This window comes from Vollenhovia emeryi, unplaced genomic scaffold (genome assembly GCF_000949405.1).
Source record: "Vollenhovia emeryi isolate VEMERY1.0 unplaced genomic scaffold, V.emery_V1.0 DF939214.1, whole genome shotgun sequence".
Lineage (NCBI taxonomy): Eukaryota > Metazoa > Arthropoda > Insecta > Hymenoptera > Formicidae > Vollenhovia > Vollenhovia emeryi.
This window is the reverse complement of record NW_011967152.1, coordinates 791,202-806,517: the sequence shown is the minus strand read 5'-3', so window position 1 is coordinate 806,517 and position 15,316 is coordinate 791,202. Positions and strand designations below refer to the sequence as shown.

The window sequence follows — 15,316 nt, the reverse complement described above, 5'->3', positions numbered from 1 at the left end:
AAATATGCAGTTTATTTCAAAAAATATATTATTTCTTACATTCTAATAAAGTCTAATAAAATCTACTATAAAGTTTATTATAAAGTTTTATTTTTGTAAAAAGTAATAATGAAGTACAAGTTTTAAATATCGATAGAATTGATTGATCGTTAAAGTCACATAAAAGTCATATTGTACGAGATTAAATCGCGTATCTATATGTACACGTGTATGCCCTAAAAAATCGTTAACAAATTTACGAGATTATTATGTCGAAACTTTCAAAGCAAATATTAAATGCTTGAGAAAACAGACGAAGGTTTAGTGTGAACCCCTAATCAACTAGAAGAAAAATCGATCAGAAACATTCGTGACATCGCGAATGAGGTATATACATATACAAGTTCTATTAAATGCACTCTCGGTAGAAAAACGAGACTGCCATAAATTACTATTGTATGATGCGATAATAAATATGTATCAGTAAATGCACGACATTGGGTGTTTTTCTAATTTTTATTTAGTGCACATTTTAATTGTTATTCAAATGACAATGATTTCAAGGAAAAATTCTTTTCTTGCATACCTAAAAAAAAACTGGAAAGGAAATAGCTCCGGCAATCTTAATCCCACTTGAATGTTATGCCGAAAGGTCATTGCACCTCGGTGTACCTTGCTATGTGTTAAATTACACGCTTACAGGCTCTGAATGTTCGTACGAACGCCGTACATATAAGAAATGACAATATGATTTACCAGCGTGCCTGACGCAGGCGCAACTCCCGCGATTCGATAATAGATAAAGCAACGTTATGGTAGCGGAACTGCCAGTCGCTATGCGCTTACCCTACCGTGCTAACTGCTCCTTTTCCTTTTTCCACCAGTCAGTACGTTAAATTCGCGCCGCGTGTAGTTGAATCCGTGGGTTCATCGTTGATGATGAATGAGAGTGATTAATAAAAACGATCGCTATTTTCGTGCATGGCTATGAGATGGGTGAGAAGCGCGTGAACATTTTCGCAAATGTACATATTATATTATATTATATTATACTGCCTCGTAATTATTTTTCCTCCGGACTGCCGTAAAAAGTCTGCTACTTTTGTTACATTTATTTAATCGCGTGATTTTGCATACAAATACCCATATAGCATTCTTGTCTAAAAGACATCTTTAAGACGGCATAAAACGTACGTGTCTAAAAGACACGTATACGTTTAAAAGATGTCCTAAAGATATCTTTATGACGTCTTTTAGACATGCATTGCTATACTGCGTACTGTAACTTCATGTTAGATAAATTGTATTCAGAAGAAAAACGTATCGACGCAAGTAGCAATTGTTACTCATGCTAAAATAACATAATAAAACTGCTGGAGGCTCTGAAAATTCCTTTTCTTAAAAGTTATAAGTTTACTACAGATCTCGTAACTTCTCCTAAATTTTTGTTAATTGAAAACGATCGTTTCTGTCAACGGAATTTCACTCGATTGTAGAATGGATGTAAGCTCGTTGGTCCCGGCGGGACTTCAAACGGGAGGGCAAACAGATCCGTGTGAGGTTCAAGCGGGATACAATAAGTTTTCGGAAAATTTACGAAGATTCACACCGCAGGCTATACAGTGCGCCATTTTTTGCGGCGGGTCCAGATGCAAATATGAAAATCCAAATGCCTGGCCAGCCGTCCACATGGCAATACAGAACATCTTTTCGCACTGGTGAGCACCTCAACTGTTTGTTAAATTTCAATAAAATAACGAAAGTAAGAAGAGATGATATATATTACTAATAATTCTTTTTAAACAAGCGCAAACGAAATTTTGTCATCCAAAGTATATGGCCAGCGCTTCTTAATAATTTAATAATAAAATAATTTTTACTAGCGTTCTGTTTCAAACACAAAAGTAACCAAACGTATAATTTAAAATTTTTAGCGAGCAATCAATTATCAATTGCCATAAAACTGTCAGTAGTAATTATTTATAATTATTAGATAAATATGTATTCATTCACTTGTGCCTAGTCCTAAACTATTCCAATATCACTCGGCAATATTTATAAGCCGTTCGACAATTTATGTCGACTTAAAGACGTGCACTGTGTATTCGAGTCATTATGTTATTGACATCCTGTCGAAGCATCGCTCAACTGCAACAGCGCCCAAGATTTTATTTCGATCAACCGTACATTTGACATGTTAATATGCGTTCCATTGCATCAGTTTAAATGATTAACGTAACAATTTGTTATTATACCCCGCTGTCGACTCTCGTATCAGTTTTCGATCTAAATTGTTCAATCGTTTAAATATTTTAGGGTGACCGACGATGTCCTTGCGATGGCACGGCCCAGTACCGCGCAGATAATAAAAAAGGATATAATTGCCCAGTTCCAAGGGTGGAGTATCAAAACCATAATAAACCTGCAAACACCAGGCGAGCACGCGAGTTGTGGTGGTCCACTAGAAGAGAGCGGCTTTACATACGACCCGAACATTTTTATGAGAAACTACAGTGAGTATTGGAAACACTTATCTTATTAAATGCCATGAGTTCCTCGTTTTATTACTCATCGACAAATAAATAGGGAAAAGAGTTTTCAATTAAAGAAAATAGAGAAAATAAAGAGTTGATTTTTGTTTTTCTCCTTTTAAATTGTCTATCCCGAAGTAAAACCAAATCGCAGACACCGAAAAAGTCCTGACTTATAATTTAATCATTTTCCTAAGCTCTTCAATTTATTTTGAAAATTCTTTTATGAAAGTTGAAGCAATCTGTCAACGAGAATCGTTTACGCTATTATACATAACAAATGACGCGACGTTTAAAAAGTTTCCAGGTGACAAATTGATTATTTCGCGTCGTCATTTTGAAGTTAAAATGTCACGAGAAACGTCATTTACTAAAATCAATATTATTGTATCGCATTGCATTTCGCATTTACATAATAATATGCAATACCACTTAATAATCACGGAGAAATAAAACGACAAAAAATTTGACTTTTAAATTGGCAAGAATAGCTTGTCCTTGTGCTAAACGCACGTAGAATCGTGCGGAAGCGTTTCTCCTCCAATCCTAACAACCACTAGTTAGATCGAAGAGTTTCACAATATAACATGCAATGCAGCAAAAGCGTATATCTATAGAGAGAAAAGTTCCAAAATGACGCTGCTGCCACTCCTATTCTCTCCACCACAGGAAAGTTTTGGCATCAAGCTGCCACAATTACTGATCATGTAAAAATCTGTTACAGTTTATTATTACAATTTCGCCCTTAAGGATTATGGTAGCGCCACGATGGGAAAACTTTTGGACATGGTCAAGGTTGTAGCCTTTGCCGTGCAAGAGGGAAGAGTGGCCATTCACTGTCATGCCGGTAAATCGATTTTTCGTGCAGTACACTTGACCCAATTGCAACCCCTGCAGCTATCATGGCTTTTTGAATGTCTGATCATGTGAGATCGATGTGATGCATAAATTAGTCTATGGAAACATCGCTTGTTTCAATTGAGGCTCACAAAAAATTTTATTCAACTCCTCTGTGCGACGATAAATATTTCTCTAAGTTTTTGCATTTCATTGATATGTATAATATTTAATATTAAACATTAAAAGTATTTATCAAAAATTTATCTTAATAAAAAATGCACGTTTAATTGAAACTTATTAATGTTTTTTCTTTGTTATTTACAAATACCTTTGATTTTATCGGTCACTACCCTTGCTATTTCGTTACTAGTTTTCAATGTTAACTTTACTAAATTTTTTTGTTAAATCGTTTATATGCATCTTTATCAGCGATCTGTAAGTTTTAAATGCATCGATTTAAGCAATAGTTAAAGAAAATTTATCGTGTACGATAATGCCGTGCTGCATATAAATGCATGCATACAAATAGACTGACGTGTATATGCATGTATGTTACACCGTGTATAACTTCTCATATCAAATGCGAGAGGCAAGAAGGAATAATCTCAATTAACTAATGCACAGTAAAATTATGTGATGTCATGTGTTTAATGTCCTTGCGTTAATTGTTTCACGCCTTACAGTGCGTTTAACGTATGCTGTTTTAAGAATTTAAAATAAAACTTTAAAATACGTATATTAATCGAAGGAAGTCTTCTATTATTAAATAGATTTCTAATATGTATGAGATATCAGGTTTTCAATACCCAACTTCAATCACAAATCTTCTTCGCGACGATTACACAATTTAACAATAAATTTTCCACTAAATAGATTTCACTCCAAGAGCAATAAATTCATAGTGGAATCAACTGATGATGCCTATTAATTTAACAGAAACCCCGCTGTTCCATATTAAGATCCTATCTCATAATATGGGACTTTCCGCTATATATTTACTAATAAGAGGATTCAAACTCCTCTTACTATAAACGATTTAATACTGAATATGTTACTGACCAATGTTACAATTATTTCTTCAAATATAATGGAGCTCTTTGTATGATGTCTCAATAACTGTTAAACTTATGTGGCAAAAAGAATTTGATTTATAAAAAGCCAATGTTAGCTCTGCATGACCTCACACAATTATGTAATTGGGTTAAAGCGTAATCATTGGCAATTATATTACAGACAATAAACTGTAAAGTTTGTTGCGCTCCACTTAACATGATACCATTAGCTTTACGGACGTCGCCGCGTCGCATGGGAGGTCCATTTCATTAAAGCATAAAATGCGGGTGAACGACGAGCGATTATGAACGCAATGTATTTTTAAGAACGATATTATTTTACAAATACCCAATGCGGGTATTTTTACCTTGCTACATTTCGTTTGTTTACATACAAATAATTTACACGATAAAGAAAATGTATTCATTTTCATATTATCAAATTATAGTGTGTTAAGTGTTATACATATATGTATAATATAATCATAAAGAGATAAAATCATGAAGGTCAGCCATAACAATTTAATCCGTAATCTTCTTGTGCTGTGTAATGCATATAGAAAGAAGATTGTCATCTAAATGTAATTGCCCGATTCTAAATGTATTAATGATTGTTTATGTTACTTGAGTGCAAATTGAAGCTATAAGGTGTTTGTCAAGTAACAAATTTTATCGACAATAACCGAAAGGTGAATTTTATTCAGAAATCCATTATTATTCAAAGCGATGTTTAAGGATAAGGGGTTAGCGTCTATTCTGATCGATCGATCAGTCTCATCATAATAGTTGCGATTGCGATAGTTACTTCGAAACTATCGCCAGTTCAGAATCACATTTTTTATTAAAAGAATTAGTCTTGGCTTACATAAAAAGTTAGAAATGTACGGAGAAAAGCTATGCAGATCGCTAAGACCTAATTCCTCAAATTCGTCAAAATGTTAATTAGTCATAATTATATCTTCTCGAATCTTTTAAGTATCAAAAAAAGAAATGGTATGATGCATTATTAATTTTAATTCTAATATTCTTACGATCATATTAATCGTTGCTTTGCGAATTGAAATTGATAAAATCAGGCGTAGCCGAAGGATTTAGATAACGAGGTGAATATAACGAACGCGATTAGGAAAGTTAAATTACAAAATTTGTCCGTGTCAGATTTATCGCGGTCTGTCGGATCGATCGGGGTACTGCAACTTCAGAAACGTCTTGTGTGCATGCTACGTGACTTCATTATAGAAGAAAAACGTAAATCCGAATATTGTTAACGTCAGTCAGATATCATCTAGCAAATGCACTACGTGCATATGGTATGCGTGCAAGTTTTCGCCTTTTGTAAGACTAGAATTGACATCTCTGTTTCCAGTTTTGATATTTGTTAATGCAAAACTTTTCGTTAAAATGACGTTTATCACTAGTACGATTATCTGACGTGACTGTCCTTTCTATTCTTGGAATGTAAAATGCGAAGAATAGTTTTCGCTTATAGCTGATAAGGCTTCATTTCATATCTGCTCAAATCTTACACGTAATCTTAAATTGCGATCGCTTCTCTTCATTTCCGTGATAAATGTTCTTAAACATCACCAAAAACACTTCCACAATCACTTCTTTCCTTCATAATTATACATTATTAATTTCTTGTAATTAAAAGTAACCTTTGCGCTACGATCCTCGGCTTGTTTTATACAATTCGCTCGCTCGCTTGTATCTGATTAATGAGTCGGCAATTAAGCCAGCAGTAGCAGAACAATGCCGAAAGTATTTTATTTTCAGGTCTCGGCAGGACCGGCGTACTGATAGCGTGCTACCTTATTTACAGTCTTCGTGTAAGGGCAAACGACGCCATTAGATTTGTCCGCATGAAGCGTCCCTCCGCCATACAAACGCGCGGGCAAATAATTTGCATTCAAGAATTCGAGCACTTTGTGCTTCCGCAAATGATAGTATTCCCTTTGCACAGTACAACGGGGGATCGCAAGCCCTATAGCCTTCAATCGTACCTGAAAAAGCAGTACAATATGCTACACGGATATGAGCAGCGCACCTTCAAGCATATTCCAAAAGTGCGAGGCATTCTGTACTCCCACAATTCACTTATATTACATCATTTTAGTAAATCTTGTAATTCTTTTAGATCTATAATGAAAAATATTAATTGATTTTCTGTAAATTAAACTTAATTATGAATGATAATTTGCGTTTTACCGAATTTTATTTGCATTTCTTCTTAATATTATTAACAAATATGTCGGAATTAGATTCTTGAAATTTGATTTTTGAAGACTACTAAACGATACGATTAAAAATACTTAAATATTACTAAAGAATTAAAAAGATCTTCGATTCACGTTAAACTTGTTTTAATATATAATTTTCTTGGCTTAGTAATTACGTTCCTGTTGATTATTATTACAAATACGAAAGTATATTAATTATGTCGTTTTCTTATTATTAAGATTATCTACACAAAAGCTGCTCGACTAATTAACTATGTTTTCCTCAGATGGTTTTTATTATTTGCGAGCGAATACTACAACTCTGCGATTGTCAGGAAGACAATTCGCCTTCCGAGATTGCATACATGGTATCCAACGTACCTTTTACGCAGAAGTTCATTTGCCACGTATTGGAGAAATTCCGTGACGGCAAGAGTAATATGCGGCACTCCTATTCCTGGGCGGAATCCCTTACGGACTCCTTCGAATACTCAAGTGAGAGGCATTACGTGCAATTTAATAATTAAGCAATTTTACGACATCCAATTAATTTCCATCTGCCCCCAAGATTAAATAATGAATGAATTATTCGTTGAAATTCCGCAACTCTTGATTCATATAATTTCTCTCTTAATTAATATAAATTATTAGCGAATGTTCATTACTTCTCATCCTTCTTTTTACTTAAATACTCTTGGAAGGTAAAGTAAATACCTATGGAAAATTGATACTTTTCAAGCGTATCTCTCAACTGGTTTACTTAATATATCTTGAGACGTTACACGTATATAAAAAAATTATCTATTTTAGCTTCCACGAAAGCGTGCAGTAGTAGTCAGGGATCGTCCCGAGGTACTTGCGACGACATAGGAAGATTGAGTGATGTATTTTGCATGTCACCGGACACTCCCTCCTGCGACTCCACATTTCCAGGTATTACTATTGACAAATTCAAGTATAGATTGGTAGACATCCTTTACTCTATGTCAACCTTGCTAAAACGGTGTGCATACCCGACAACGAGATCTTTTCTTTACACTGCGACAGGCTTGGACGACAGTTGCATAGATGATGTCCTAGGCGACGGCATTCACGATCAGGATCTGCTCGATAATGACTGTTACAAAGAGATTCAGTCACACATGGATCTGAGGCGCGTCTCTCGCAGCGATCACGAAACGGTGACTGCCGAACAAGCTATCAAAGCCCTCATCAAGGATACCGCCTTGCTTCCCGATCCCATAAAGAAACATTTGCAGGATTATCAGGTGCGTTTTACACCCCTAATATACACGAGGTAAACTGTTTTAGATACTACAGTGATTATAAGCGCTTGCATTATAATTACAGCACGCATATGTATTATATATAGAATCGTTCATTCAGTTTCTCCAAGCTATGTTCAATTGCTTGAATACCTATACTTATAACTAGCTCTAGAATCGTGAATAGTGAATAGTGAGCATATGCTTACAAATCCATATGCTTACAAAATGAATCAATTTAGTGTACATCACGGGTGTATTACGTGTGTAACACGTATTGTGTGCAATTCTATTTTCAAAGCCGTAGTGAAGTCGCAAATATGATTAACTCTCGTGCTGCTGAAAATGCAATTGTTGTTCGTGCGACATATTATTTACAACATATTATTTTCTACAGCAAACCGATTCGAACATATTGCATTGAGAAACAATAATCAAAATTTAAGAAAAAACCGATAATGTCTTTATCTTGGCTTGTAAACCATAAAGTAATTTATTCATTAGAAAAATATAACGTAACGATACTCTATTACAGTAAAGTATATGTAAATCTTCACTCCACATATTAAAAACAAGCAATTTATCCTTTTGCTATCTAGAAAATCTTGATATTAAAATTATCACGTAAATGAAAAGAAACTTTTCTTTCACACAGTGGTGACACGAATACCTCATTTTCGCCACAGGTTTTAACTCTAACTAGTAAAGCAGTAACGATTTGGTTGATTTTTTAATAATTTTAACGTAGGAATATATTGATAACGCGCTATGTTATAATAGACACGAATGTTCAACTCAGTATTAATATTAAGAAAATGTATTTTCAGAGTGACTTGAATCATCGATGTACCGCCTGGCAGCGATTAGAATTGGAAACTAATTTAGAGTTGTTATCGGCATTGCTGTTCGAGTGGATGGAAAGTCTTAAGCATCCTCTTCTTGATGTTGACAGCCTCAGTTACATCGTCGTGTGGAGTTCAAAGCCGCAGCGATGCCTCGCGAAGCTACCCGTTTATACGAGATATTTATTAGAATACCTTTTGCGATTCATTATTCGCTTAAGGCCTATGACAGCTGAGAGCCAGAGTTTAATTACCAAAAGGCTAATGGCGGCACTAACGCAGCAAACAATTTGGATAAAGAATTGTTTTCATCCCCCAAGTATGTATATATATATATTAGTTGATTGTAATTTCTAATTAACAATCACGTTAATAGATAATACAATAAATCTTACATAATGCAAAGTTGTATAGCGTTATTGGAACTTTTACACTTTTTATCTTTCTCATCGGTAACATTCCATTTTGAAGTTATTATGAACATTTTCATCGAGAAATACGTGTAAATAGAACACGAGTGGTTTTCGGAAGTTTGTCTAATTATATACAATCTTCAAAACAGTTTAATAGTCTTGAAGAACAACATTTGCTTAAAGATGTTTGAAGACACTCAGTATAATTGCGTTCTGTCCATCAGCTCTATACCTTATTTGCGTCATATCACGATCCCCAGAAATATCGATTTGTCCCACACAGTCCACCTTTATCCTATTTATATTTCAGTATCGATAATCATAGTGTCCTTATGACGTAAAAGACACAGACTTGCAGACACTACTTTTGTCACGCTATTGAACAAATTAATCCCAATATGGAAAAAATGGTGGTATCAAATTTTAGGAGTGCGCAATACTTGTGAAAACAAGTTAAAAATTCTTAATATGTAGTACTTATAAAACCATTTAATTCCGAGTTATACTATACTTATGTAATTCTCATAGCGATGTCACGCATTTTGTGGTATCGATCGTCTCATAAATAAACTCGGAGTGTATTGAGGTGTTTGGGAGTAGGTGGTGTGGGTGGGTGATAATATGTTTAGGTGTGTTAGACTATGTTGGCACGTGACGGAGTGTATTGATGCGCTTGAAGTGGGAGATACGAGTAGGGAAAGTGGAGGAACAGTTGCTATAGATTAAACTTACTTTTTTATTACAACAGAAAAATATCTTGCAACTCCAGAAATAAGTGGTTCGTCAAGTACTGCTTATTAAAACTTTTTGGTTTGGTTTTACTACGCGCTCCTAAAATTTGATACCCTTTTTAAATACCCCATAGAACTATAACATAGCTGTTTCTGAAGTCAATAAAACTCGCGTTGTAGGCAAACAATTCCAGAAACTGCGACGCGGCACCGCCGGCAAGCTCAACGAGTTCTTCATCCGCTTGATGAACCTGATAGAGGAAGTTAACACTCAAGGGTTGGACAAGAAGCCACCATGGGCGTCAAAGTGGGAACTGTTATCTAAGCATTTGCGGGGTAGCCAGAAGAACTGATGAGTGTGACAAATTTACAGTTTAGCATTTCGACGAGTTTTTTTCTAATTGCCAACGATATAGACAGACCAGTAATCTTTTATTTTTCGCCAGGTATGAACAAGACAAATCATTTATAAATTACGAGTCGTTCGCTATATATTAACGACTTTCTTGTGTCTGTAATAGCAGCTGCAGATAACAGTCTAGGCAGATTCAATAGACTTAAAGGAATTAAAGGAGTTTTCTAATGAGATAGAATAGTGGATAATATCTTTATTACTGTATTAATATTGAAAATTATTGTTATTTTTGCCTGCGAAAAGTTTGACAATCGCGCACTGCGACATATTGTTTGTAATCGAGCACCTCTTTTAAACAAAGATTAGAAAATCGACTTCCAATATTAGCAGCGACCACGTGGATTTATAGCTCGCTTAAAACTGGAGAATTATGTATTAGAGTACGGATCCAGCTTTCGATCGACGAAACATTCCATGTGATTTGATTTTCGAACGGAATCTTAACGTATTTAACAATAAATGCGTTACTTTTATGTAAATGACTTTAATAAATAAAGAGAGATATTTTAGCAGTAATAGTAAGTATAATATATTATGCAAAAACCATTTATGTTATAAAAATCTTGTCATCAAAGAAAGAAAAGACATAATCCAATATATGATAACACAATCAAAAATCAATTACATTAAAACAGAAATTGTTACCGTATATTTCACAAAATACCCAAATAATTATAAATTGTAAAATTAATACTGCATTCTAACTTAAAACATTTTATTATTTATTGCATGATGGTTTTTGTTCGGATTCATAGAATTTATTTCTTAATTATGAAATCCCTATTCCATGAAGATAAAACCGTAAGTATTAAATCTTTACGAAGGTTTCGCTACGTATTGCTAGCAGATAAATTAAAATTTTTTAATTACGATCAATAATAATAGCACTTTCAATGTAAACGCAATACCGTGCAATTATTGACACGTAACATTGGCGTTACATTAGTATTTATTTTATATTGAAAAGTTGCGGCCATGAAATAAATTTTTTGTATGTACGAAAAATAGAGATTAAACATCCCACGATCAAAAATATATGATAATCTCCTTCAGTATTACCGAATTTCCTACCCAAAGTAAAAATGAATCCTTCATATTTAATTTCTCGTAATCAATCTCATATCAAATGTGTAACTACGTTTCGTGGCACGATTGTCCGAATCTCGTAACATGATTGACCAAACCTCCTCGTTGGATGATCGAGACTTCGTGGCACTTTGTATAACACCTCAGTATTAATCACACGCGACAGGAAAGGAAACACAAAAATACGATTGCACAAAGTTACTGTTTGCACTCGGTATGCCTTGTAAATTTGTCCGATGGTACAAATTTTAATCAACAGAAATCGCCGATGTATTAATTTAAATTATCGACGAGTAAATATTACAATATAATTACGCATGGATAAGATTAATTGATATTTAATTCGAATACGAGCATCGTTTAAAGAAGCAATTATCGTCCGTAATTATCGCAAAAAGTAATTTCAAGTTAGCGCTTTGATTTTTGATTGTATAGATCTCATGTGTGAATTGCGCGAGATATCTGGCTTACCGGTTAACCGAGTATCGATGGCAAGTCGCGGGGATTCAGCGATCTATTATTCGTACTAATTATTCGCAGAGAACGATCGCGGTTTCTTCCCGTACTTTCGCGAACGTATCAAGAAAGAATAATACGATATGCTGAACGACGTGGGACTAACCGACCCGTTTAATTGTTTATTGTCGCCGCGTGAATCAACTGCGTAGGCGTGACCGAGCGCCGAAGACCGAGCATCGATTCCAAGAAATGACGTAGTGCTATAGACCGAAAGTTGTAAACAACTCGGTGAAAAACCGAGCGCGGTTCGAAATGACGTAGCGCTATAGACCGAAAGTTGTAAACAAACCGAGCGCCGTTCGAAGTAATGACGTAGTGCCGTGAACACCTCGGTCGAAAACAATCTATCATTCGGCGCGGTTCAGTCGAACGAGGCGGACGCTCCGCGTGTCTTCGCGTCGCTCCCCGTAACGCGATCATCTCCTACGAGAGTCTCGATCGTCTCGTTTAAGTAATTGTCGAACAATTATACGTACAACAGTGCGCGTATAACACAGTTTCCATTTTCGTCGCGTTCGGGAGTGTCGTTTAAATAATCGTCGCGTTCGGGAGTGCCGTTTAAATAATCGAAATAAAGACTTTTCAAAGCCCATTTGAGGAACAGGTATTTGTTAAATGTCCGTTCCTGTCGATGGCCACACTTTCGAGATTTGGCAGTTTTTGAGATATAATACTCGCCGACTCGAAGTGGAGGCGAACTTGACGGAACAAAATACATACTCTCACATGGGTTTATTAAACGGGAGTGTAAAATCGCGCGGACGATCTGTGTGTTTTCGCGAGTGTACCAAAGGACAATCTGAGTGGAGGAGGAGGTCTGGCAGAGGCATCGGGCGCCGGCGGAGCAACTATACGGTAAATATTTTTATTTATTATAAAATTAATCTCTTCTCCAGTTTATTTTTTAGTCGTTTTATTTTATAATTCTATAATTTTGAAATAATGTAATAATTAGAGAACAAGAAGTAAAAGTTAAAATTTTATAAAAGTTTATTCTTGTGAAGATTTTTGGAAGATCTTAACCATTTAAATATCCAACCAAATAAAACGTTCAATACGAATAAGAATTACTTAAATTTTAAAATATTAATTTTTTTAACACTATTTTAATCCTATTTTATTTGTTACAGAATCACCGTAGCAAACTCCGCTGCTGCGCATCAGGTGGTAAGTGAGAAACTTTTTTTATTAAGGCAACGAATCTACATCTCGTAGATCGTTGAGTGTAGATCGTAGATCGTAGACTAGTATATCTCGTAGATTCATTGCCTTGAAATGGATGGAGTACAATATAATTTCATATTTAGTTTTATATATTTTATCAAACGAAAGGGAGTTATCGTGCTTTTCACTGCGGAGGGTTAGGTGCCCCGTTGCAGCACATCATATATTTTCACTCAAAATATGACGAATATTATTGATGTATTCGTCGAACTAATCTCTTGTAGTAACCTATCCATTTTTTATTAACAAATTTATATATAAAGTAAAATATGACGTGAGACTCTAATATTTTGTCGAGAACGCTGAAACTGTATATTATTTTCACACATTATTTGAGATGATTGATCAACTAGAATTATTCAATTGTCCGTCTATCTATCGTACGGAAAGATTCTTTTCTCTGGGTCTCACGTCATTTATTTTGTACATGTATCTCTCGATACACTTTCGAGATGCGTCTCGCATGAATACATGCATACACCCACAGAAAAAATTTCCGGATCTAATGCTATTACACTTCAATGTATCATAAAATAGAATCGATATAGCGCCAATCATATTTATTATAGAGAAAGAAATATTTAAATCTTAAATCAAAAATTTTTATATAAGTTACTCTTTTCTAAATGTAGTAAGTCAATATTTTTTAATTCGATAGAGGAGAATAAGAATTACTGATTTAATTTTGATATTGTCTTCTTTTTATACTATAAATAGAGTTGTGAGAAATATAAATGCGTCAAGAATATTTTCGGTTTCAGTAACAGAAATCTTTTCTGAGGGTGTAGTTACACGCATCTTTATATTTTCGCGGTCGGTTTTGGCGATCAATTTTTCAAAAAGTTTTTAAGAAATTATTAATTGTTTAATTTCATTCTTATTATAAATTTAAATTTATCGCGGAGTATAATTAAAATAAACATAATGCAAAGTAAATTTTTTCTGTTTTTTCTATACACGCACGTATACTTAAATTTCGAATTTAGAGATTGAGTCACGACGAGATAGTTATTATCTATTCTCGAATAAATAACGGAAGTAAAAATATATTTGATGACTTTTATACAGTAAATTTTTTAACTTAATTTTCTTCTTTAATTAACTTCTCGTGGCCGTGCATTTCGATACGATCGACGCTCGCATATAGTTCGAACCGTACGATATGTCTGTTGGTAATACGACAATAAACCGACTATGGAAGAAGTTTCCTTCCTTTCTGATCTCTGGTCAAAATGACCAGACTGTATGGCCAGGAGCAACGAATGGTAGGTCCAATCTGGCCCAACGAAGGAAGGCTGAATACGACGAGATAAGTGGTCAATATTAGCCACTTTAATGGAGTATGTAAATAAGTTGCTGTACGAAATAAGTTCATTTTTTCTTATTTGCCACAATTCGGGTGGGTTATATTCTTATCTATTTTATATATTCTCGCATATGTGCAAGATTAAAAAGATGTCTATTAAATCCCTATTAAATCAGGCGCGTAAAACCTCAAATCGGGCCTCTTCTAAATGGCGTCGCGGTTTTAACGAAACATTAATTAACAAAAAGTTGAAACGCGGGTAGGTAGGAAAATGGATAGAACTATATAGCGGAATACGGCTTGCTAGGTAGGGATTCGTGTAGGCAAGGACAGGGGGACATAACTCGATAATTAAAAAGATAGATAATTATAACTGCACTGTATTACTATTAAATATAATTATCTTTGCCATTATTTTTAATAAAATACTTTTAATAAAATATATTTCTGCGAAAACATACTTTTAATAAAAAAAACTCTACAAATTAATATATTTTTAATGAAATGTATTAAATTACGCTAAAATAATTATTAGAAACATTATGTTGTAATTTTGTTGTATTTATTTTAAATTTTACAACATTAGTTGTAGAAATTAGAAACATTTAATATTGAATATGCAATCGTATTAATTTTCCGATACAAACGGAGAATCTTGTGTGTACAAAAGAATGTTTAAGTAACTTTCTAGTAAATATCGAGAACGGTCTGCTACAAATTTTATTAGCAAAAAGAGTACAAGTTTGATACAAAATCTGACACATTTAATTATACCAAAATGCTAATAGAAATAAAGCATGTCAATAAAATATAACGATTAATGATAAAAATAAAATATTAATATACTTGCTATACAATCTAACATAACTGTATTGTTAGCAAAATTTTTAGCAA

At 34.2% G+C, this 15,316-nt stretch overlaps 1 protein-coding gene across 3 annotated transcripts; it reads left to right on the top strand.

Annotated features, from left to right (window-relative positions):
• The first annotated feature begins 771 nt into the window (after positions 1 to 771).
• On the top strand, positions 772 to 10,801 carry LOC105561034 (protein tyrosine phosphatase domain-containing protein 1-like). 3 transcript variants are annotated; one of them, XM_012010671.1, is made up of 11 exons: positions 772 to 1,004; positions 1,476 to 1,697; positions 2,296 to 2,492; positions 3,235 to 3,357; positions 6,179 to 6,468; positions 6,909 to 7,116; positions 7,432 to 7,554; positions 7,669 to 7,889; positions 8,714 to 9,047; positions 10,032 to 10,244; positions 10,319 to 10,801. In XM_012010671.1, exons 2-10 carry the CDS (start codon positions 1,477 to 1,479, stop codon positions 10,223 to 10,225), a joined length of 1,911 nt encoding a protein of 636 aa, XP_011866061.1. In that variant the 5' UTR covers positions 772 to 1,004; position 1,476; the 3' UTR covers positions 10,226 to 10,244; positions 10,319 to 10,801. The 3 variants fall into 3 exon arrangements, with proteins under 3 accessions (XP_011866061.1, XP_011866062.1, XP_011866060.1); XM_012010672.1 differs by having other exon boundaries at positions 790 to 1,004; positions 10,053 to 10,801; XM_012010670.1 differs by having other exon boundaries at positions 790 to 1,004; positions 10,032 to 10,801.
• Positions 10,802 to 15,316: the final 4,515 nt, after the last annotated feature.

What these genes read in the sequence shown, in the direction of transcription:
- LOC105561034 (XM_012010671.1), top strand. Translation starts at nt 1,477, where the DNA reads ATGGATGTAAGCTCGTTGGTCCCGGCGGGACTTCAAACGGGAGGGCAA. An exon ending in CATTTTTATGAGAAACTACA is followed by an intron (nt 2,493 to 3,234) that starts GTGAGTATTGGA and finishes AATCTGTTACAG; the next exon opens with TTTATTATTACAATTTCGCC. An exon ending in GAATTGTTTTCATCCCCCAA is followed by an intron (nt 9,048 to 10,031) that starts GTATGTATATAT and finishes CTGTTTCTGAAG; the next exon opens with TCAATAAAACTCGCGTTGTA.